The sequence below is a fragment of the Lissotriton helveticus genome, chromosome 2_1 (assembly GCF_964261635.1).
Source record: "Lissotriton helveticus chromosome 2_1, aLisHel1.1, whole genome shotgun sequence".
In the NCBI taxonomy this organism is placed as follows: Eukaryota; Metazoa; Chordata; class Amphibia; order Caudata; family Salamandridae; genus Lissotriton; species Lissotriton helveticus.
In genome coordinates, this window is record NC_136059.1 from 370681114 (window position 1) to 370704829 (window position 23716).

The following is a 23716-nucleotide window of genomic DNA, read 5'->3' on the forward strand; positions in this document are numbered from 1 at the left end:
ACTCACTATGCATTGTGTTTGTCCATGCGTAGCAGGTTGTGGCACAGGGCTTGGATTTTGGCTATCCCATACCTTACCCCTATTCCTTACACCCAACTCGCTATATTTGGCTAATGCCTTTGATAATGGACTCTTTTTTGGTTCTCACTAATTACTCTTATTAACTTTTTTGGGCTCCGAGCCTTTTTTTGGATTTGTTTTTTTTTGTTTCCTTGATTTTTTTTTTACTATATGTTACCCTTTTTCCTATTCCTAACATTTATTCCTAAATCAAGTGCGTGACGATTTTTTTTTACGTTTTTCAAATGAAAACAGATTGTTTTTTTCAATCAAGCAATAACATTTTTGAGTCTTTTTAGGTTTTTGTTCATGATACTTTAGAACAGTTATCGATTCTCTTTGCCTGAACATATTATTATTTCTCAGAATGTGAAATATGCTGTAAACATTTTCAGACTTGATGAAAAAATGTATATCAAAATACGTGACTTACACTTTGTGCAAGAAGAAGCTGAGCAGAGGCAACCAAGGGAAATACACCACTTTGGAGATACATGGCACAAACGTTTTAATGCCCAGCATGTAAACTAGTTAACTGCCAAGAAGATGAAGGGAAGGATTACTGACACAATATTGAAATCAACAGTATTGTATAACACAAATACTGTGTCAACAATACCATTTACAAAAATATTGTGGCTCTATCCTTATAATATATATATATATAAAATGTGTGTATATATATATATGTATATATATATATATATATATATATATATATATATATATATATTCCCCTAATATATTAATATATATATATAACACCCGTCGCCAGTAAGTAGTTATAGTTAGGACCTAGTTTCCATTGGAAAAGCATTTTTTTGTGTTACCAATAACTTTGGCGCTGTTTAACAAATTTTCACCAAATTTTCAAAATTAGTATGATGCTCGGTTTTCAGTTGCTGGGTTGAAAGTTTCTGGGTGATTCGTCAAGCGGAGGCTGAGAAAAAGGGGAGGTCACAAAATGCTTTTTCTCTCTTCAATTTCCCATAGGGATTTTACACATGACTACAGCCCAAACCGCTGGATGGAATTACACCAGATTAAGTAGAAAGCTCGTTCTTGGTCAAGAAAGAGCCCTTTTTTTATTTGGTGTAAATCCGTTGAGTTGTTTTGGAGATATTAAAAGAAATCCAAATCTGTATATCTAGAGGCGCGAACCCTACGCAAATCTTACCGGTCCCGTGCAGAGTTCTGATTGGCTGCCAATACTTCATCCAGGAAGGGTTAGCAGCCATCTCGGGACTCAGCTGAGTCCCAAACATAAACGTTTTTAAAAAAAAGAGAAAGCAGCAGGATAGAAAGACCCTGACCCTTTAGGCCTGGTGGTGGGGTCCCCCAGGGACCCCACAATGGCCAATAAGCACTTTTTAAGTTTTCAGGGTGAAAATTGTAAAATATATATATACATATAGTTTAAAGTACATATATATATATAATGTAACAATTATTAGAGGCATATCTTTACAATATAATTTATGTTTCATTTTTCTAATGTACTACTGTAAAAAGCACATTACATATATGTATATACATTTTATTTTACATGAAACGAACATTTTTAAAAATTTAGGTCCAAAACATTAAATAAATTACCAAAGATAACATGAAAAAATGACCTTTCCCCCAAAAATTAGAAAAATGTATAAAGAAATAAAAATATAAACAAATAATATGGCATTTAAATTATAAACAAATATTAATGATAACTATATTTTCCAATATTAGGAAAGGTATTGGAGTCTGGGAATAATAGATATACTATTCCCACTCCAGTTCATGCAACAGTAGAGAAAGCGTAGGACTTTGAAAGTGTTTAATTTGTTATTCTCACGACAAACATTGTAACAGTAGGGAAAGTGTTGGATTTCGTAAGGGTAAGATTTACTGTTCCCACTCCAGTCTGTGCAACAGTAGGGAAGGCGTTGGACTTCGGTGGGGTAATATTTACTATTCCCACTCCAGTCTGTGCAACAGTAGGGAAAGTGTTGGATGTCGGAGGGGTAAGTTTACTATTCCTTCTCCAGTCAGTACAACAGTAGGGTATGCATTGGACTTCGAAGGGGTAATATTTACTATTCCCACTCCAGTCTGTTTCCAGTAGGGAAAGTGCTGGACTTTTCAGAGGTTAGTTTTACTATTCCCACTCCAAGCAATGCAAAATGCAATATTAGGAAACATTTTGGACTTTGGAAGGGCAAGATTTACTATTCCGACTCTAGTCTTTGCAAAAGTAGAGAAAGCGTTGGACTTCGGAGGGGTTTGTGTAAGAAACATTCTTTATGATGATGTAATACTCTGAGGTAATTTAGAATGTGGTACTCTGGCAGTTTTTGAAGCCTGGAGCTGCTGGAGGTTGGCGTTCATAGAGACGGAGTAAAAGGACCTTAATTTACACATGTGTGGTGTAAGTTACTACATATTTTTGTGTTGGAAGATGGAAAAGAATGGAGTTTTGGTAATCTTAGCAAAACTAATGATCCCAATTATTAGTCTTGCTAACGGTAGTCCTACTTAGCAAAACTAATTATCCACATTATTTCAATCAACATTAGTTAGTGTTCATTGTATATTCTTATGTTTCATATATACTGTATATTGCCGAGTTATGTTAAATTTGTGATTCTATTTCTTCTCTTCATATACTTCCTCTTCATGTTAATGTATATCGTATTTAAAATGTATTTATATTGTTGTGTTTCTTTAATAGGGGAAAGATGTGTAAGAAACATTCTTTATGATGATGTAATACTCCGAGGTAATTTAGAATCTGGTGCTCTGGCAATTGTTGAAGCCTGGAGCTGCTGGAGGTTGCTTAGAGACGGAATAAAAGGAACTTAATTTACACGTGTGTGGTGTAAGTTACTACAGTTACATTTACTATTCCCACTCCAGTCTGTGCCACAGTAGGGAAAGCAATGAACTTCAGAGGGGTAAAATATACAATTCCCATTCCAGTCTAAGCAACATTACGTACACAACAACTTTGTACACATTACATATTTGAATAACCCTATTATTGTAGAATATAAAACTCCTAATTTAACATTATTACTTAACATTATATATGTATATATACATAAAATGTAATAATTGATCCTCAATTAATAAATAATTGTTATTTAAGTATTACTTAATTAATGTGCTACCATGTACCCATACAAACCTAGCAACCTCAACCTCAATATATAAAAAATAAAGCAATAAGTATAACACCATTTATATAATTAATAATCAATCACATAATTAACAATTAATAATCAATTGTTAGTTAACTTCTCACCCTATACCCCTACAAACGCAGCAGCCCACAGATAAAATATACCTAAAATATATGATTATTACACAGTATACATGATTAAGAGAGAGGTTGCCTGAACATATCCTATAGGACTAGCAAGAAGAAATCGATCCCTGCTTCGAAACGGTGGCATTGCATTGCTTGGTGTAAAAGCAAGTTGATCTCTTGAGGACAGCAAAGTCAAAAAGCTCCCAAAAAATAAAGTGCTTCTATATCAGAAGAAATGTAAAAATTATTATTTTATCTTCATTTAACCCAGTTTTTTTTCCATTTTTCCTTTTTTTTTCCAATTTGCTTTTCCCATAAAGGTACGAACCCATAAAACTTTAGAAGTCTTTAAACGCAACAAAAAATGACTCTTTTTGGAATCAACTTTAACAGTATAAAAAAGATGAAAATGTATGTTGTTTGGTTTGTTTATGAGTCTGAGTGAGAGAGAGTGAACAGAATTGAGGGAGGTGGGGAAAGTGAGTTAGTCAAGAAGTGAGTGAGAGAGTGACTGAGTGGGTGTTCAAAAGATTGTGCGCAGCAGGGGTTGAGCACAGGGACCGGCCTTTGCCAATATCCTGCATCTAATATTCCCTTGCAGCCCACGCTACAAATCCAAATCCCACAGCAGGCAGCTAACCTCTACTTTGACTGTGGGGGTGTGAACAACTCTTTGCTCATGGCCAACCCTTGCAGTGCATGGCCTGTGGCAATATGTGGGGGTTGGCTGTCAGTCCATGCACCATACGCTCCTTGGATAGCCAACCCTCACAGCGTGCGGCAATTGGCCATGCCCTGGGCTCAGCTTGCTGAGTTTGAAACACTCCCACACTATGAGGTCTTCAATCATGTCCAGCAGGGGTTGGCTACAGGGCCTAGCCTCTGGCAGGGCAGGACCATGCCCTCCACCCAACCACCAAAGCACACAACCAAAGTCATGTCTCTGACTGATGATCGTTAGGTTTTTTGGCAAAGTTCTTTATAGCAGAAATCGAAGCACCTCAACTTCAATCATTGTTAGAATGAGTTCAGATTTCATCCGACCAATGCCTTTGTCTGCAGAGTCATATGTCAGTGTCAACATCAGTGGGACCATGGGTCGAACTCCAACTGAAACCCCTTTTGCACCACATTCTGACTAATTGGACTCTGGCCATTATGGAGTGTCTGATTCCAGTCTCATACAACATAAAACAATGATTGAGTTCCTGGATGGGACTCACTCCTCTATTGAAAGGGGTTCCTGTAACTCCTTTCTCTCCAACAGTCATGACTACGGTTGCCAGCCTTGGGGGTTAGGGACGGTAGATTTTGACAAAGAAGTGCAGGACAAATGGGTGAAGCTTAAACAAGTCGGCCTTCATAAAAGGGGCTATGTGGAAGGAACTAATAGCGACCTTCGGGCTCTGTACCATGTTTCTCCCCTCATAATAGGTCAGCAAGTTCTTGTATAGACTGGAAACCAGGAGGCAAGGTCTTATATCAACAAACAAGGCAGGACTCATACTTCATCACTAAAGAAAATTGCATGGAAAATACATTTTGCATGGAAATAAGTCTGAAAGCCTTGTCAGCAGTGTATGTTCTGGGGAGGGAGAATATGTATATGTAGACAGGTTGAGAAGGAGGTTGAGATGGAGTTATCCTGTGATACATCTATTTGCAAGTCAAGAAAATACTCAACTTGTGTTTTTTTTTCTTTTGTTGACTTGCTTCCCAAATCCTGGAAGACAGATGTTATGTCCTTCCAGTGGTCAAATGGCATTTCTTGTGCTCTCCAGTGTAGTGGCAATGATCAAGGATGAGGGGATGTCAGTAATTCTGATAGATCCTTGGTCGCCATGCAGCCTTGAGTCCCATTTTCTTTTTAACCTGTCAGCCCATCAAGGTTTTGCATTGCCCTTGCATCTCGCAAGGGGCCCAAGGGCGATGCAAAACCTAAATTATATTTACCAAGCCCGCAAGGCTATCATGTGTGGCCCAGCATGGACCGATAAATCTAGAGTAATGTAAGGCAGCGCAAATCGCTGCCTTGCGTTAATCTGCAGCTGGGTGGTGTGCCATGGGTGGAGCGTGGGTGTTTCAAGGCATACACCCATGCACTTTGACACATTCGCAGATTTACCAACACTGAGACCTGGGAATACATCAGAATTGCATGCCTCCCCACCAGAGGTGTAAGAAGGAGAAAAATATATTTTTTTCCTCTTTGTTTCCTCTTTCTAAGTGTGCTGCTTTCTGCAGAACACTTAGAAAGAGGGAAATGCCTCTGAGGATTGTTTTTGCTGGAAGGTGGCCCTTTCTGGTCAAAAACAATCCTGCTGTTTTTGTGCAAGTGCAGGCAGAGATCATGAATGCTCCGTTTAACATTCAATACAGCGCATTCCTGCACTCTTCCTTCCATTTAGCACAAAGCAAAAAGATGGCTAACTGCGTTGCATCAAATATTGATAAATATGGGCCATCATCTTTATTACTTTTAAAATGCACACAATAGAAAATCATTTGCATAGTGATACACAGCCAGGGTACCAATGTGTTATATATTTTCATACAATAAACATCAAGTCACTCAATATATTGTGTGCATTAAAGTTAATATTCATTCTCTCTTTTCCCGTTTGCCACTATTTTGATTCCCACTTTTGAAACAAATGATGGTGGAATGTCCTCGGCAGAAACAGCCCTTCTCCACATGCGCCTGGCGGCCTGGAGATTGAGCAAGTCTGCCTTCATAAAAGGGGCTACGCATGAGAAATAGCTTTAGGCATCTAGAAGTCCAGATGGCCAGCAGCATAACAAAATGTTAAACATAACATTTGAATAGCTTTTCCAAGTGTTTTATTTCTCATGGATAGCAGGCTAAATTATGCAATCCGTTTTGCAGATAAGACTTTCTGCAAGATAGATTTTTTGGTTGATTTGTCTACATTTTCTTTGAGGTGTCAATGGGAGACCATTAGGGCTTTCAGCAAGACATGCAAAGAGTGATCTCATCTAGACTGCTAAGTGGCTTGTTTATTTATTGAAAAGCTTTGAAAATCAGGGACCACTCTCTTACCTTCTGTGCCCTCATGGGACCTGCAATTAGTGTCATCTGCTCCCAGAGCATCCAGTTTGAACCTTTAGAAACTGTTCCTTTGACATTTCTAACATATAGCGCATGATAGCAATGTCGGTCGGCAAGGCACTGAATGGCAATCAGAATTTCCAGAACCCATGTCGGAACCGATGCTTCCGAACCGACTCAGAAACATTTCCAACCAACCGATTATGATAGAAGGTAACCGTTTGGTCTTTTCGACTCGGTTCTGACTGGAATTTGGAGACTCTGAGTAAGTCGGAGCCTGATTGTACAGGTCTATGGACCGCATTTGCGACTGATGTATTACAATGTCAGTATCGGACAGCCTTTCCGAATCAGCCCATAGGATTGGGGGCTTGGTGCCCTGTTGCCTAATTCCCCATCCCTTCATTGTGTTTCTGATTGAGTTGTGTTAAGACCCCCATGCAAAATTCCATCCAAAGGTTACCTTGGAATTTTATGTGGGGCAGGACATTGTACTACTAATATATTAACTTGATCCCAGTAATCCTGAAGTGATTGCTGTGCATGCACTAGATGTTCATAGGGAACTAGCAATCTATATTCAAACCATGAGATACTTTAGGTCATGTTATGTATTATTTGTATTTATGAAACTTCCAAATGCAAGAAACCATCGATATGTACTCTAAGCAGATAGTAAGGAAAGCTGTTTCAGAGTTATGTGTAGTCTCTCGCATCCATTAACATCTTAAATACAAGCAAGATCCACTAGAGGGGTTGCAACCTCCTTGGCAGAACCTAGGGGTGTTTTTTTAAGAAAGTTTGCATGGAGGGCTCATCGGCTACTCCTCTAACGTATGTTTAGCGTTATAGTTTGCAAGGGATTAATTTTGCTTTGACATCTTTTTGTGAAACCGCTTTGTTTGCAGCGCAATCATTTTTGTTCATAATTACTTTGGGTTTTACATTTTTAAGACTTTGGGTACTATATCCATACTGATTGTTACACTCTCAGCTAGTAATGACTGGGACAATGAAGGGGTAATTATTACTTACTATGAGTCTAAGTCTGCTTCGTCTCAGTTCTACAATCACTCCCTCCCTCTCTGTTTATGCTGTGGGCTGTGAATATTACAGGAAGTGTAGGAGGGGCTGTTTAAACACAAGTGTGTGTAGTCAAAAAAGAATTCTATATTGAGATAGGTGACAAAAGAGATTTCCTTCTATGTTGATTATGTAAACACGCATATGGAGAGGAAGGGGACAGTTTGCAGACCTGCTTGGGAACCAAGATGGCTCATGTAGTTAGAACTTTAACAAAGAAGGTTTAGGCCCAGATTAATAGACATTTTGCTCTTGGACGCAGACCGGCGACTTTTTTTAATTTACTCCTATTTTTTATTTATTTTTATTTTTATTTTTTAGTTTGAATTTATTGAAGGTAAAAGAGGCAAAGACAGAAAGTGAAAAAACAGTCAAAATTACAATCAAGTAATAAGCATCTTATACAGTGAAAGATTAAATAAAAAAACATTATACAGCATCATGAAAGAGGTCAAAGAAAGCAACTATACAATAAATAGATGGATAATGAAAATCAAAATGAGTGAAAGCAGTTAAGAATGTACATTCAATTACAATATCAGTAATAACTAAAATAATAGTAGGAAAAGGCTTTGGGAGAAAATCACAGTGGTTTACGAACTTCGACATTTGCATCATGGGAAGAATGGGAAGAAGAAGCAACCAGGGATAAATAATTGGTCAGAGGGAGCCATAAAAGATCGCGTTTAACTGCAATGGAAATGGGAGTAACAAAATTAGTGTCAAGTCTATGATGGAAGCAAACTGCATTCCACCAAGCACGAAACGTGACATCATTAGCTTGTTTCCAGTGAGAGGTGATAAGTTGAAAAGCAATAGCTATCAAAAGATCCAATAAGGCATAATGTTTTAAGGGTTGAGGATAAATAGGAGACAGGGAGCCTAGAAAAATATTGATAAGTGAAACTTAAAAATCTTTTGAATCTGAGTCCAAACCCGATTCCAAAAAACGAGAGATGGGTGGACAATCAAATAAAATGTGTTTCAAATCTGCAGATGGGCAAGAGCAAGACCAACAAGTGGCAGGAATGTCAGAGGAAAAAGTTGATAAAGTTAACGGTGTAAATAAAGTGCGATTATAAATAAAATATAAAGTCTGGGTAGTATTAGCAGCTCCAGAGGTTTTATGTATTTTAGACCAAATTTTATCCCATAAATGGATGGACCAGTCCTGCAAGAGATCCTTTTCCCAAGCCAATTCAACCTTGGATTTTCCTCTATCTAGCACAGACTGAAAGGATTTATAAAGAAAAGAGGCAGAAGGAGCGCTCTCCAACGCAGAGGAAATGGGACGAAGAGAAGTAGGAATGTCACTAGTAGGGGGGAGCGATTGAAGATATTGAATGAGAGCAGGACAGAGCGAAAGGTATTGAGAGCGAGAAGAGGAGGGAAGAGAAAAACGTGACTGAAGATCTGGAAAAGAAAGAGGCGTATTAGAAGAAATAAGTTGGGAAATCCATTTAAGACCACGAGAGTGCCACGTTTTCCGAAAAATGGAACGATTTCGGACCTTGATGAGTTTATTATGCCAAATCGGTTGCAAATTAGTAGATATGGCAGAAGGGTAGGAGGAGGTTAAATAAGGAGTAAGAAGCTTGCGAGATTGAGAGATCACGGAATTACGTAGGGAAGATACATTAGTGGTAAAGGCTAGAATTTCGGAAAAGTCAAAAGGAGCAAGGAAGGAGGATTCTATTTGAAGCCAGAGTGGGGGATAATAGGGAAGATAAGAAGAGAGCCACCGAATAGCCTGTTTCAATGAGACGGCTTTGTGATAAGACTTAAAATCAGGAAATGTAAGACCTCCAAAAGATTTCTCCTTCTTCAAGGTGGCAATAGCAATGCGTGAACGTTTTCCCTTCCATAAGAATTTTAGAAGAGTGGAGTCAATCATCTTAAAATAATGAGAAGGAATGTGAATGGGAATCATAGAAATAGTATAGAGAATAATGGGTGCTAGCATCATTTTAATAGAGTCAAGACGTCCCCACCAGGAAAGAAAAAGGGGGTTCCATCGTGTAATGGCAGTGGTCAGTTTTTTAGAAATGCATTCAAAATTAATTTTAAGAGTGTCGGAAAGGCGGGGAGCAAACCAAACTCCCAAATATTTAATTTTCAAAGGTTGCCATGAAAAACCAGAATGTTCAAAGAGGTGTTTTTGGCAGAGAGAGTTTAAGGGCAAAATTTCACATTTGTCGACATTTAATCGATATCCAGGGACTGCAGAGAAGGGGGAAACTTGTTGTAGAAAAAATGGAAGAGACGTTTGAGGGTCAGAACAATATAGAAGAATATCATCAAAAACTGAGAGTTTTACTTGTTTAGAGCCAAATTGAAAGCCATTTATGTTATCATCAGTCCTAATTTTAGTGAGAAAGGGTTCTAAAGCTAAAACAAACAATAAAGGGGATAAAGGACAACCTTGTCGTACTCCTCGCTGAAGAGGAAAATAGTCTGAGACCATGCCGTTTACAAATATCGAAGCATGAGGACTTGAATAAAGCAAGGAGATAAAAGAAATAAACTTGGGGGCAGAACCTGCCCATTTGAGAGCTTGAAACATAAAATCCCATCCTATTCTGTCAAATGCCTTCTCAGCATCTAAAGAGATGGCAGCCAAGGGAAGAGACAATGAGGAAGCCTTACTCAAAATATTAAAAAATACACGGGAATTGTCGAAAGAGAGACGTCCTTTCACAAAGCTTGATTGTTTCGGGCCAATTAAGTCAGGGAGAAGGGGATTCATCCTGAGGGCCAAAATTTTAGCGAAAATTTTATAATCAGTATTCACCAAAGATATAGGATGATAATTCTTACACAAAGTAGGATCCTTGTCATCTTTTGGTATCAGACAGATTAAAGCCTCTTGAAAAGAGCCACGCGAGGAGCCTGAAGCAGAAAAAGAGTGGAAAAGTGCAAGTAATTTTGGAAGAAGAAGGGAAGCAAAAGAGTTATAAAATTCAATAGTAAAGCCATCAGGGCCAGGTGCTTTACCAAGCCTTAATGACGAAACTGCGTGGGAGAGTTCGTTGAGATTGATATCAGCTTCCAGGAAATTAAAGTTAACGTGGGAAGAAGGAGGGGAGGGAATATCTTGAAAATAAGAACGAAGGTCGGCCGGTTCAGGACAGGTTTCAAGAGTATATAAAGTTGTATAAAATGAAACAAATTCATGTAAAATATCTTTATCCTTAAAGAAAGACAAACCATTAGGGCCTTGAATAGATTCCACCTTTTGTCTATCTTTCTGTATCTTAAGATAGTTGGCTAGCAACTTCCCCATTTTATTTTGACCGCCATAGTATCGAGAGTTACACTTCAATAAAGAATTCGAAACAGCGGTAGTGTTGAATTTATTGAAAGCAAATTTTGCATCAATAAGTTCTTTGAGGGAAGATTCAGTGTTGGATTGATAATAAAGATATTCAAGTTTTTTAATATTGTCCAAAAGTTCAGTCGACTTAGCCTGAGCTTGTTTCTTCTTTTGAGACACAAAATTGATAATAAAACCTCTAGCAGCCGCCTTAAAGGAGTCCCATACCATTACAAAAGGGGAATCGGGAGTTTGTTAAAATAAAAGAAATCCGTAATAAAGGCTTTAAATTTGGAACAAAAGGAGGGGTCCAGGAGAAGAGAATTATTAAATCTCCAATGCCCGGGATGGGGGGAGAAAGGAATGAGGTCAATGTCTACAAAAACAGGAGCGTGATCTGAAATCAAAATGGAACTAATGTCTGAATGAAGGGTGAGTTGGGCTAAGGGTTTACTCAAAAATAAATAATCAATGCGGGATTGAGAGTGATGTGAGGGGGAATAAAAACTATATTCTCTAAGATCAAGGTTACATAAACGCCAAATATCAACAAGAGCATTGGTACAAATCGAAGCAGTGAATTGGGAATGCATTTTGGAAGCAGAACATTTTACTGTAGAGTTTCTGTCTAAAATGGGGTCAAGGATTTGATTGCAGTCACCACCAAAAATAACATATTCATCATTAAGTGTAGCAATTTTGTCTGATATGGCAGGCCAAAACAATTTATCAATACTGGTAGGTGCATATACATCAAAAAGAACCACAGGAATTTTATCAATAGATAACCTAACTAGTACCCACCTTTTACTCCTCATTTTTAATTTTTTTGCTGGAAGGTTTCCTGATAGTTATACAAAGCTCTGCTTTGCATTATTCTGCATCAAGGGGGCCTTTCATGGTTGGTTCATGTGTGTTCCCATACAATTAGCCATTGTTTTGGATGCAAACCCCATCTACTAAAAATAGTAGACTGGTTTTGCACCAGAAAATAACGCCTCTTGAAAACAAGTGGTTAAAAAACAAAAATGCTTTTATTTGTCCTAACATTTCCCACTTTAAATGTGTACTGCAATGTACAGCGCACATCCTAACTTGGAAACTATTTAAAGTTTGTCTTGAGATAGTATTGTGCACCCTTCCAGTACATAACCTAAGCAAGAATCATGCAGACACATTTCCCCTATGGTCCAAAGATATGTGCGTGTCGATTGGCAGCATAATTCTGCAGTAGCGCCGAGGAGAGAGCAGGATAGAGTCTTTTTTTTGGGAGATATGATGCTTTCCTGTTCTCTCTCTCTCTCTCTCTCTCTCCCGCCATGCAGCGCAGCAACTTTGGGTGCTGTGCTGTGTTGTGTGAAAGGTTTTGTAATCTGGGCCTTAGATTCAGAGTAATGTTTGAGTACTGGTTAATAAACATATTCTTGTGTATGAAAAAACTGCACACCCGACCTCCCCTTTCTCACGAACTGTACAGTTTTCTTGCACCTTCTCTTGTAATGTAAATGTGTCTTGTTTACCTACATTTTCCACAATTATCTACAGCCTTACACAGAGTGAAACATGTAAAGATGCTTGTTCCGTGGCCAGTCGGTGGTCTATTAAAAAATATAACACTGCTTTATAAAATGTTGGTATCTATTGCATAAATGCCTGTTATGCTTCCCTCTAACTAGTAAGAACATGCAGTGCCGCCCAAGCAGTGTTTGGAAGTGGTGCACATGCTGATATCTATATGTGTGCGATATTTTGATATTTCTTCTTTATATTTTTCTCAGCCTTTGACGGATTCCGAAGCTAATGGAAACATTATTTTCTACAACATCACATGGGAAGCACTGGATGCAAATGTTCAACCTGAAAACAAACAGATCCCTCCCTCCCTGAACCGCACCCGGATATTTCTTGACACTCGCCCTTACCGGATACGAATAGTCGCTATTAACGCCGTGAGCAGCTCCCCAGCCTCGGAGCTCAGAATCCCGGGCGTCGTGCAGCGCCGGCAGGGTGAGTGGATGGCAGGGACGGTCTTTGCTTAAATAGCACCTTGGGCAAAACCACATTTGGCGGCCTACCTAATCCACCCTCCGTTAGTTTCCTACCACACTACTGCCTTTTCTAAGTACAGTATATAATGGCCATTTCTAAAACAAAACTCAATGCTGCTGCTTCTGTGCTATGGTTTTCTCTCCGAATGAGAAAAGCTTGCTCTACTGTGTGACACTGTTGTGTGCTGTTCACGTCATGTTTGCCTAGCCTCAGGACACCCTTCTGAGGGTAACTGTGTAATTTCTACATTTTATTCATTCATTCATGGGTATAATACTAATTGCTGCTGCTATAGCTGGGTCCACTAACTTTATCCTCAGTTCCCTAGCTGAGGATGTTATCGACTGAGCATAAGGGAGAAAAGCAGCCCTGTTGTTGTCTATTGAGAAATGGAGGGTGCCCACTGGGATGGGTGGCATTTTAATTCTGCCCACATGGTCTGGGAATATCTTTAATTTCACAAAGAAATACTGAGTTCCCAGTATCACCTCAGACTGACGTGTTTTGGCTGCGCCCACGCTCGACGGTCCCTCCAGCTGCACGTTCCACCCAGCATAGATGGGACATGAAGCTGGGGGGCGGTGGGGTGGTAGGGGGGAAATGGAGTGGTAGTGGAGTGGGTAGGGAGACACAATAGCCTCCACTCAGCCTTGCTCAACCTATTTTCCATGATACCAGTACCTAGGAATTCTGGGATGGGGCTTCTTGCATCAAGGAAACAGAGCGTGGCGCGCGGCACTGCTGAATAGATAGATAAATACGTTCTTTATTCAGTTAAATAAATAACCATAAAACATAAACAGATAAAAGCATATAAAACATATTCAATTCAATTCAATAATCTTTATGTGGATGCAAATATCCATAAAAGCACAATTCAATCACCACCAACAGAAATACAATTCCTATTTAAAACCGCGTTGCATAAAGCTAGGTAAGAAATAGCTTCTGGTCAAAAATAGAGACAATTGTGTACAACGTTAAAAAGGCATAATATACAACAACAATATTATAATTAAAATTTACAAGTTAATAAACAAAATTGGTGCATTAAAAAGGGGTTGGACATTCATTTTGCAGCAACGTCATATTAAGATAAGGTGCAATTAGTTGTAAACAGTATTAGCAGCATTGGACAAGTGCAATAGAATTTTTTGGGCTTTTGGGATTTTCAGGCCTACAAATAGCGCTTCAATTGGTGTTCAGCTAAGAAGATAAATGTGACTTTATACGAGGGAACATTATTATATGTGCGAATGCCCTTAACACATTAAAAATCGCTCATGGAGATACGTGAGCGGATTGCCGCCTTCAGAAACGAGCTTGCACGAAAAATCAAGTCGTCACTTTTGAGTCTGACAATCTCGAGATGCGCTGTTCTATAATCAATGTTGGCAAATGCCTTAAAATACGGAATCAAATATTGTTTTGTGTACTTACCTTAAAAGTTACAAAAAAGTAAGAAGTGTACTACCGTTTGGTTGCTGCAAGTGCCACATGGACAGGGCATTTTCTCAAGATTATTGTTAAATCCCAGGGGAAAGCAAAGTGAGTATTTTATAGTGCCATCCCTAAGGCGTAAAAGCAGACTCCTCTCCCATCGTCCAATGCTCTTCATAAGGTATTTAGATGGCATATGTGTTTGGGAGCTTTTTATCTCCAATAGGGACATGTACCTGGCGCCTTAAGGTTTTAGATGCTCTGTAGCGTGTCTTTCATTGTTATAAGATTCACACAATACACCCATGAGGGCTCTTTTATTCATGCCCTCTAATGCTAACGAAAATATGTTCAAGGTTCACGCTGGTTAAGCTTTTCCTAACAGCAAAAAGCCAGGGTATGGATCCTCCCTTGCCACAATTAAGGCAGTCTATGATGATCTCCCTTGTTAAGGTTGCTGCTGGACTTAGACATATTTTTAACCAAAATAAAGCTGGGCTTGACCTAATAAAGTCTTCTATATAATACAGATTTAGTTCGTTATGACATACATAGTTCGAGGAGGAAATTTGGATAACTAGGATTTTCCTGCAAAATCTGTTTTCCTCTCTTTGGATCCCGCTGCAATTTATAAAACCCCAGACTTCAGCGCCATATGTGGCGGTAGGGATGCACTGCGATTTATAAATCTTCATTAAGGGTAAGGCTACCTCTGCCTGTTTTGGTTGGGGAAGACTCAAAATAGAGTTAGTTGCTTTTAAAAACTTACTTCTGATATGAGCAGCATGTGCTGCCCAAGATCCTGTGTCAGAAAAAACTAAGCCCAAGTAGGGAAAAGTGCAAGTGCATAGTAGACGTTTGTGGCCTGAGGGTATTGAATTAATACAATGTTTTTTTGGGCCACAAGTCATTATGAAAGATTTATTGAAATTAGTGCAGAGCTCTAAGTCTTCCATAAAGGATACGAAACCCCCGACTAAAGTGCGCAGTGCGTTCGGGGTGCGGCCCATGAGGACCGCATCATCAGCGTATAAGAGCATGGGAAGTACATTACCATCTAATTCGTTTATATAAAGAATAAATAGTAGCGGGGCTAGTACACATCCCTGTCTGACCCCTCTGCCAATAACGATGTCCCCTGAGACCTCCCCATCATTACTAATCCTCACCCGCGTGCTTCAAGTCCCTGTGCAAATGTGCCAAAAAGTGAACCAAAGCCTCATCCAACCCATAGTTTAAAAGGACCGACCACAAGCGTGACCTGTTGACAAAATCAAATGCTGATGTGAGGTCCATAAAGGCCAAATACGTAGGTGACTTCTGTGCTATTGTATACTTTCCAATAATAAGATTTAGGTTAAGACACTGTTCAATTGTTCCCAATTTGCTTCTGAAACCCAGCTGGCACTGATTTAAAATGTGTTCCTTTTCGGCCCATGTCCTAATTTTGTTAAACACCACCCTTCCTAAGATTTTTAGGGTATTGTCTATCAAAGAGATCGGTAGGTAGCAGCTAGGATTAGATCGATCTCCTTTTTTAAAAATGGGCACGATAATGCTGGTGGATCAAGTATTTGGGATAACAGTGTTTGTTAATTTATTAAAAACTTTACATAAAAGGGGTGCCCAGAAATCTGGTTCGTGTTTAATAAGAACGATAGAAAGCCCATCTGGCCCTGGGGCTTTGTTGCCTACGCTTTGGTGTATGGCATCCTCAACTTCTGACACTGATATAAATACCCTTTTGACGGAAGGGCTAATTGGCGTGTTCGCAGTCTCGGGCGGAGCTATGTAAATCCTAGTAAAATGCATTTCCCATGATTCACTCGTTATGTTGCAACTAATGGGGGTAAGGGTTAGGCCCTTGGATATCATAGTTTTAACTGCTGTCCAGAAACCATTTCCGTCATTAAGGGTAGCAGCACAGGCAAGATTAACCCAACATTCTTTTAAAAGCTCATCTTTTCTCAGCCTGGTTGCTTGTTTGTAATGAGATCGTAACAATCTAACAAGAGTTATATCCCTGGGTGTAGCCGCTAATGCAAGAAAATATACCTCTAATCTGACCTATTTATTTTCCAAAGGTGAATTAATCTACATTTTTCTGAGGATGCAACATTTGAGAAAAGTATCAAACAGACATATTCTTCATCACTTTTTTTCTATTTATTTTCACTTTCTTGACTTTAGGTAAACAAACATTTTTTATATATGACATTTTTTTGACATTTTTTTCCGTACAATTTAAATACGTCAGTGCTAGAAATCCATTAAGTATAATGAAAAACTTAGTATGAACCCCACATATCGAATAAAAAAGTGCTAACAGTCTCACAATCATTCATTCTATATCACTCTCACAAATACATACATACTCATACTGATGACAAAAAGACAATGGCAACAACATAAATAGGTAGTACAACTGAGAATCTCACAATGTCTATACAGCTATATAATCACATTTCCTTGTTTTGATGGTACAAAGTTTGTGAGTTGCTAATTCCTTTTTGTTCTTTTTTCTTTCTTATCCGTGGGTCTCAGGTGTATAAAGCCTAAATGCTGTACACAGTTCTCTATTTGCTTGCAAGCAAATGCCATTGAACCATCTGGGTTTCTCACTGGTGTTTAAAGTTGGTCTAGAAATCATTTGTTTGATACCAGCGCTTAGGCTACTAAATGCCTCAATAATCTCTGCGTTAGGATCACTGGTTGACAAGCAGATTTTGATGAGCAGTGGGTATAATTTTATCATATTGGCAAATAGAGCTTTGTTGTCAATGCCCTTCCAAATTACTCTTAATTTGTTAGTTGAGACCACTAAATTATTTGCCCCGGGCTCTTTGTCGGGACTGGGTCTAGGAGAAAATCTGATTGTTGTTGAAATTGGATTGTGGTCACCCTGCGTGGTACACAAAACCTCTGCCTATACTAAAAGGTCCTCCAGTGAGGCGGATATAAAAACATAATCGATTGTAGAAAAACAGCCACGACCCCTATATGTAGGTATTAGGCAATTTTTATTCTGATGTACGTTGGCTATTTGCATTACGTTAGTTAAATTACAAATAGATAAATGATCTAATAGTTCCATCCCTCTTTTACATGGAGGCTCAGAGGCCGAGGAAATAAGAGTTGGGCCGTTGTCCTTAGGGAGTCTAGCATTAAAATCACCGCCCAGACAAATTCCGGCCAATTTGTCATACACATTCTGATTTTGTAAATTGGCAATAAACTCGAACAAATTGATAAAATTCATATTTGGTGATATTGTAAAATCATTACTGTAAAAATTGATAAAACATATTGACGCCCCTTGTGTGTAGATCATTGCTTGGAAGTTATCATTATTTGTCACAAGAGACTTTATGCTCCCCTCTGCTAAGATATTAATCCAGGTAGAAAGTCCACCTGATTGACGGCCTGCTTTAGGGCTCGGTACAAAACTATTAAAACATACAAAGGGGCAGATTTATGTTGGGAATGCGCCACGTTTGCGTCACGCAACTGCGGCGTAAACGTGGCGCATCCCTACGACCCATTTACAATGTGACGCATCTAGGCAGATGCGTCACGTTGTAAAGCCCTGCGCCACTAGTGGGCGTTCCGGCGCAGGGTGGGCGTTCCGGGGCAGGTGCGCCTCGCAAAAGTGTCTGAGTGAAATCTATAAGATTTCACTCAGTCACTTTCAGGCCAATGCTGCGTCAAAACCCTGCGCCTGCTTGAAGCAGGCGTAGGACTTGACGCAGCATTGTGAAGATGGGGCACCACCGAGCCTTGCTGGAGCTGCGTCGCGCTTGCGACGCAACTCCAGCAATGCGCCACCTTTACGGCACAGATGCATCACGCATCTGTGCCGTTTTTGCCCCATGGTGTGGCGCACCATGGGTGGCGGAGCAGCGGCGCAAAATAACTGGCGCATCCCTGGGGATGCGCCAGTCATCATAAATCTGCCCCACAGCCTTCTAAAAATAGTTCCTTTGTGCACCATGTTTCTTGGAACATTAGGATGTCATATTTCTGGACTATGTCGACTCACTCTGTAGAATGTAACTTAGAAGCTAGCCCTGCAACATTCCAACTAAGCACATGTAAATTTGAGTCGTCCAGTTCAGGGCTGACAACAATGAGAGGGTCTGGGGAAAGTCCATTAATGACAGATGCAGCAGGTGATGAACAGGAAGACAGTCAATCCAGGCTTTCCATGCTGGACAGAACGGAAAACCTGTTGAGCATGGTGTGTGGGGGGACAGCAAAGTCGTGTAAGTCTGGGGATGGTGTATAGAAAATATCCAAGGGCAACGACAAAATGAGGGTTGAAAAGTTGTTAATAAGTTCCTGTACTGACAGTAACCATTTTACCAGTGAGGGTCGTCTAAAGTTAATGCCAATACAGTCCTCATTGATGTTCTTTTGTGAGGGTCCAACCCAGCCCACCCTACGCACCATTAATATCTCACTGATATTTGCCATCCTTAGGCCTTTGTGTTTAGAACACCTGCTAAGACGAGGACATAAGGGCATGCTGCAGGTGGTTAATTGAGAATATCACTCCTGGTCTGTAGGGACGGACCCACATCATGGTTGTCTGGGATAAAGGTGGCACTCGAGATGTTTGATTGCATAGGGGCCAGGCTTGTGGGATTGTTGGAGACTGAAGGGTTAGCTGACGAAATGTTACAGTGCAAACTATTACTATTATTAGTAAGCACTGTGCGTGTTAAGGGATTATCACTGGGAATAGTTTCGGCGAATGAGCTATCCTTTTGTTTGCCACACATCCTGCTAGCATTATTGGGAAGAGAGAGTATGGGATTTGCAGTTTGCTGTTGCATATTTGTATTTGCTGAGCTGGGGGGCTCTGTATTCTGAATCCTCCTTAGATTTACTTGTAATTTTGGGTATACTTGTATCAATCAATCAATCAATCAATCAATCAAGAAATTTGTATAGCGCGCTACTCACCCGGAGGGTCTCAAGGCGCTAGGGGGAGGGGGGTCCGCTACTGCTCGAACAGCCAGGTCTTGAGTTGCTTCCTGAAGGAGAGGTGGTCTTGGGTCAGACGGAGGTGGATGGGGAGGGAGTTCCAAGTCTTGGCTGCCAGGTAGGAGAAGGATCTTCCTCCCATTGTGGCTCTTCGAATGCGTGGAACGGCGGCGAGGGCGTGGCTGGTCGATCGCAGCTGTCGGGTGGGAGTGCAGAAGGTCAGGCGGTTGTTGAGGTACCTGGGGCCCAGGCTGTGGAGGGCCTTGTGTGCGTGGGTGAGGAGTCGGAACGTGATTCTCTTGTTGACTACACTGAAGTTTTGTCACACTCACAGGAGCCTAGAAATCCATCTTCACAATAAAAAGGTAAGCAGCTGTATAGTGGCGTCTTCTCCGTTATGTATGGCAGCTTGGCCTGGACTGACCATTTATCTCATCTGGGTTTTCCCCAGTGGGCTGCTGACTTTTGCAGGGCGTTTTTGAAGTCCCAAACCTGCTGGTGGTGCAGCTGGCACAATGTGGGGAGGAGGAAGAGAGATAGACAGATGTGAATTAAAGAGAGAGGAAGGAAAGAGAGAGAATAGAGATCAGAGAGATAGGGAGAAAGGAGAGCGGCAGGACATTGATGGAAAGAGAGAGAATGAGGAAGAAGGGAAGGAATCTGATTTGAACATTTTTTCCAGGGATTATTTTGGTTCTTAGTCCGGCTCGTATGGTAATAGTATATTTTATTACCCCGAATTTTGTAAACAACCAGTTTTATGGTTTGCAAACCTGACATAGTGGAAAAATGAATTGCAAAGTTGTGTAGTGTTGTACTTGAAACCTTCGTCCACCACTACCGGCTACACCAGCTGCGTCAGTCATAGCTGTCAATTAGTCGCAATATTGGTGGTCTTTTACTACCCAACTAGTGATGAATGGAGCATTTTCCATTGTTGCCATAGGGTTCATTGCGACTTGGCTGCTTTACTGCCTACAACATTTGTAAAAGGAAACTGTAATTGGAAATGTCCCAGGTACATTTTGCCCATGGGCCAGTGGTCAGATGTTCATTCTGCAAATTTCCTGAAAAGAAGTCGAAATATGCAGGAAAGTGATGAAGGCCACTTTGCCGTATTTGGACCTGCTATATCTGTTTAAAAACAGAGAGTGCGTAATTTGTTCAGGTGTTTACCGGTGCTTGGCAATGGCTCTTATTTTTAAACACCACCCCTTTTTTATGTGAGTACAGAGCATGGTGGGCTCTCAGCCTAATTTTTGACAGAGAAGGTCAACAAAATGGTTAACAAGTCAATGTACTAAACAAAATGATACAACTAGCACTTCCAGGAGAACCCAACAGATGGGGTGACCTGGAATAGTCCATAATTTTGGCAATGGCATTCACCATCGATGGAAGTTGCTGTGGGTCGTGTCTGTCACTTCTATTTTCACAAATTAAGCACTGAAAACAGACATATCTGAAAGATCAATTTACAGAAATCATTTAACAGTTTTCATGTCCAATCGGTAGGTGAAGATTATTGTCTAGCTACATTGTCGGATTTTGAAAGCACTGTGGGCCATATTATCAAGAAAGGGCGATACATTATCGCCGCTTTTATCGGCAGGAAACTGCCGCTAAAGCGGGGCAGTTTCCTGCCGATAAAAGAGGCGATAATTCATCGCCCTTTCTTCATAATATGGCCCCTGTCTACTTTTACAGCTATTTCTCTTGCTATATTTGATTTTTTCACTGCTAGCTTTGCTGGCGTGAGCTATTTGCTTCAAATCCGCATTTTAGTGTTTGGGTTCTGTGACCCCCGTTTTCCTGCATGGAAACCTTCAGATGGAGGAGTTGGTTTTGATAGGATGCTTAGATGGTTACGGTAAGGCATAGTTTTTTTTACATGGTTGACCTGAGGAAATATTAACTGCACTTATTCATTTTAAAGCGGGAACTTGATTCATAGTGTTAAATAACATCCTACTTTGGAAGGGAGGGTTTGGGACGCAATCACAAGCTGACCATATTTAATGTGAGTTTCCATCCTAACTGAATAGATATGGGAGTTATTGATTTCTCTTAATCTGGATTAAGGAGATTCAAACAATATAGGACCAGATTTTATAAATTCTAAAGCAACGCTGCGCAGCAGCTGAAAATGCTGTGCTGCACGACAGGGCGGAAGCAGGAGAGCGCCATATCTACAGAGATATGGCTCTCTACTCCCCTCTCCTTAGCACCGGCGCAGAATTTAGTTTCCGAGCACCATGCACACACATTTGACCATAGTGCATGGGTGTGTGCCCAAGTCTAGCATAGGTTTTGTACTAGCAGGGTTCTTTTCCAGTACAATATACTATGCATACACAACTTTTAAAACGTTTCCTACTTTGTATGTTTGCTGTACAGTGCAGCACACAACCACAATTGGGAAAAAAGGAAAAATTGAATTTTTTTCCTTTTAACTCCTGCTTTCAAGTGGCATAAATTGTTGACGCACAATTTGTCTCAAACTTTTTGATAGATAGGGTTTTGCATCAAATGTATGTATGTATGTATAAACCATTTTATAGCGCGCTCTATTACTTGGGAGTATCCTGGCGCGAAATGCATTGGTATTTGCATGGGAATGCCCATGTACTACCCATGTATTGCCACCTTGATGCCAAGTTATGTAAAGCAGTGCTTTTCAGCAACTTTTCAGCGCAAAACAAATTTTGCGCTGTAAAGTAAATAACAAAAAAAAAACATTTTGTACTGGTTTGCATCACTTTTGTCATGCAAACACAGTGCACAGTATTTGTAAATCTGATCCATAGTGTAATGCCTGACGACACTTTTTTGTACTTTTCTCTTTTCCTTTGTGAATATAATCTTGAAAAGAAATAATAAAAAGGGGAAAAAAATAAATGTACCGATGAGGCCACTCACAACACATTTATGCTTTCTACGTGTGACGATAATTACCTAAAAGGAAAGGAAAAGAAGTGCAAATCTCGTTAAAAAAGTACATTTATTTTTAATTAAATGTACTGGTGCGGCCAATCAAAACGCACTCTTCCTTCCCCCTTGACCAGATGGAAGACACTCTCACTTCTGTCCTCTTCACCCTACCATTGCGACTGCAGGCCATTCCTAATCTGACAAATCATTTGCTTCCTTTCGTTTTTGTGCAGCTCAAGATGATATTAAGGAAGAAAGAGTTACAGGCTCGGGCAACGGGATTCACATTTCCTGGAAGCCTAGCCCCACAGCCACAGGGGGCTATGTTGTGGACTGGTGCAACTATCCGAGGACTCCAAACTGTGATTTCCAGTGGAAGAAATATTCTCCGGGCACCTCGAGTGCGGTGATACAGTCAGGTAAAAAACACCTCTTCTCAGAGCATGATGTCAGTTTCATACAGGCTCAGTTACACATGTTGCTTGAACTACCTTCCTTTTGTGTATGTTTTTGAACCATAATGGAAGTGAATTACTTTCAATTCCTTTTAAAGCTTTAGAACAGTAACTGCTAAGTACTTTTGAGGAATACTGGTTATTCTAGTTTACTCCCCACCGGTCTATGCTATTTAATTCAGGTCCTTTGGAACCAGTGTCGGCTTCTAGAAATTCCACCCAGTTAGTCAAAATGGTTTCTTCAAAATCTAGTTGCACCATATGGGTTTTCCATATAGATTTTTATGTGCAATGAAAAAAATAAGTGTAGTTGTACTTGCTAAAAAAAAAAAATGACATCCAATAACTACAGCCGCCGTTAGTTGCCAACAACAGGTCCAAGATAGAACTAGAGTAACCTGAAATTTCTGACAGAGAAGTTGTTTAGATATCCAGAAAACAACATTTTCTTACCAACAAACAGGATACAGAACGAATCATTCGTAACTTGTGAATTGGAATTTCAAACACTTAATACAAAAGGTTCTGCATTGGAAATCAATAAAAAAGGGAAAATAGACAAAAATGTCAAAATATAATTCAGCGAGCCAACAGAAATCTAGACACTTCAGCCAGTCAAACCACAAATACACACAGTCAGATTGAAGTGGCTAGCTACCTTTGCACCTTCAGAACGTATTGTATTTATACAGCATTACTATAGTCGAAAGTAAAGCACTCTACAGGGTCCAAGGCAAAGACACAGTCAACATGTGATTGGACCGGTAACTGATTACCAACAAGGCGGGCAGTTTTGAAATAAGGAAAAGCCATGGGTCTGGACCTATAGGCTACATCTGAACAGGGGTCCAATGTGATCAAATACATTATGCAGGACTACTCAGAGAACGTTGAATATCTGATGGTAAAAGCTGCAAGTGGGACAAGAAGACTGTGGGCCCCATTTACAAGGCCCATAGCGGCCCTTTTGCACCGCCAGAGCGAAACTTTTTTGACTCTCCGGTGGCGCAATGTGCTACAGCATATCTACACGGCCACAT

The 23716-nt window shown here is 40.1% G+C and overlaps 1 protein-coding gene across 1 annotated transcript in view; it reads left to right on the top strand.

Moving 5' to 3' along the window:
- Positions 1 to 23716, top strand: part of OSMR (oncostatin M receptor) — a 357357-nt gene that overhangs the window by 199753 nt on the left and 133888 nt on the right. The window contains exons 12-13 of the mRNA XM_078674982.1: positions 12594 to 12822; positions 22455 to 22640. Coding sequence (XP_078531108.1) covers positions 12594 to 12822; positions 22455 to 22640 — 415 coding nt within the window. The remainder of the gene's footprint in view (positions 1 to 12593; positions 12823 to 22454; positions 22641 to 23716) is intronic.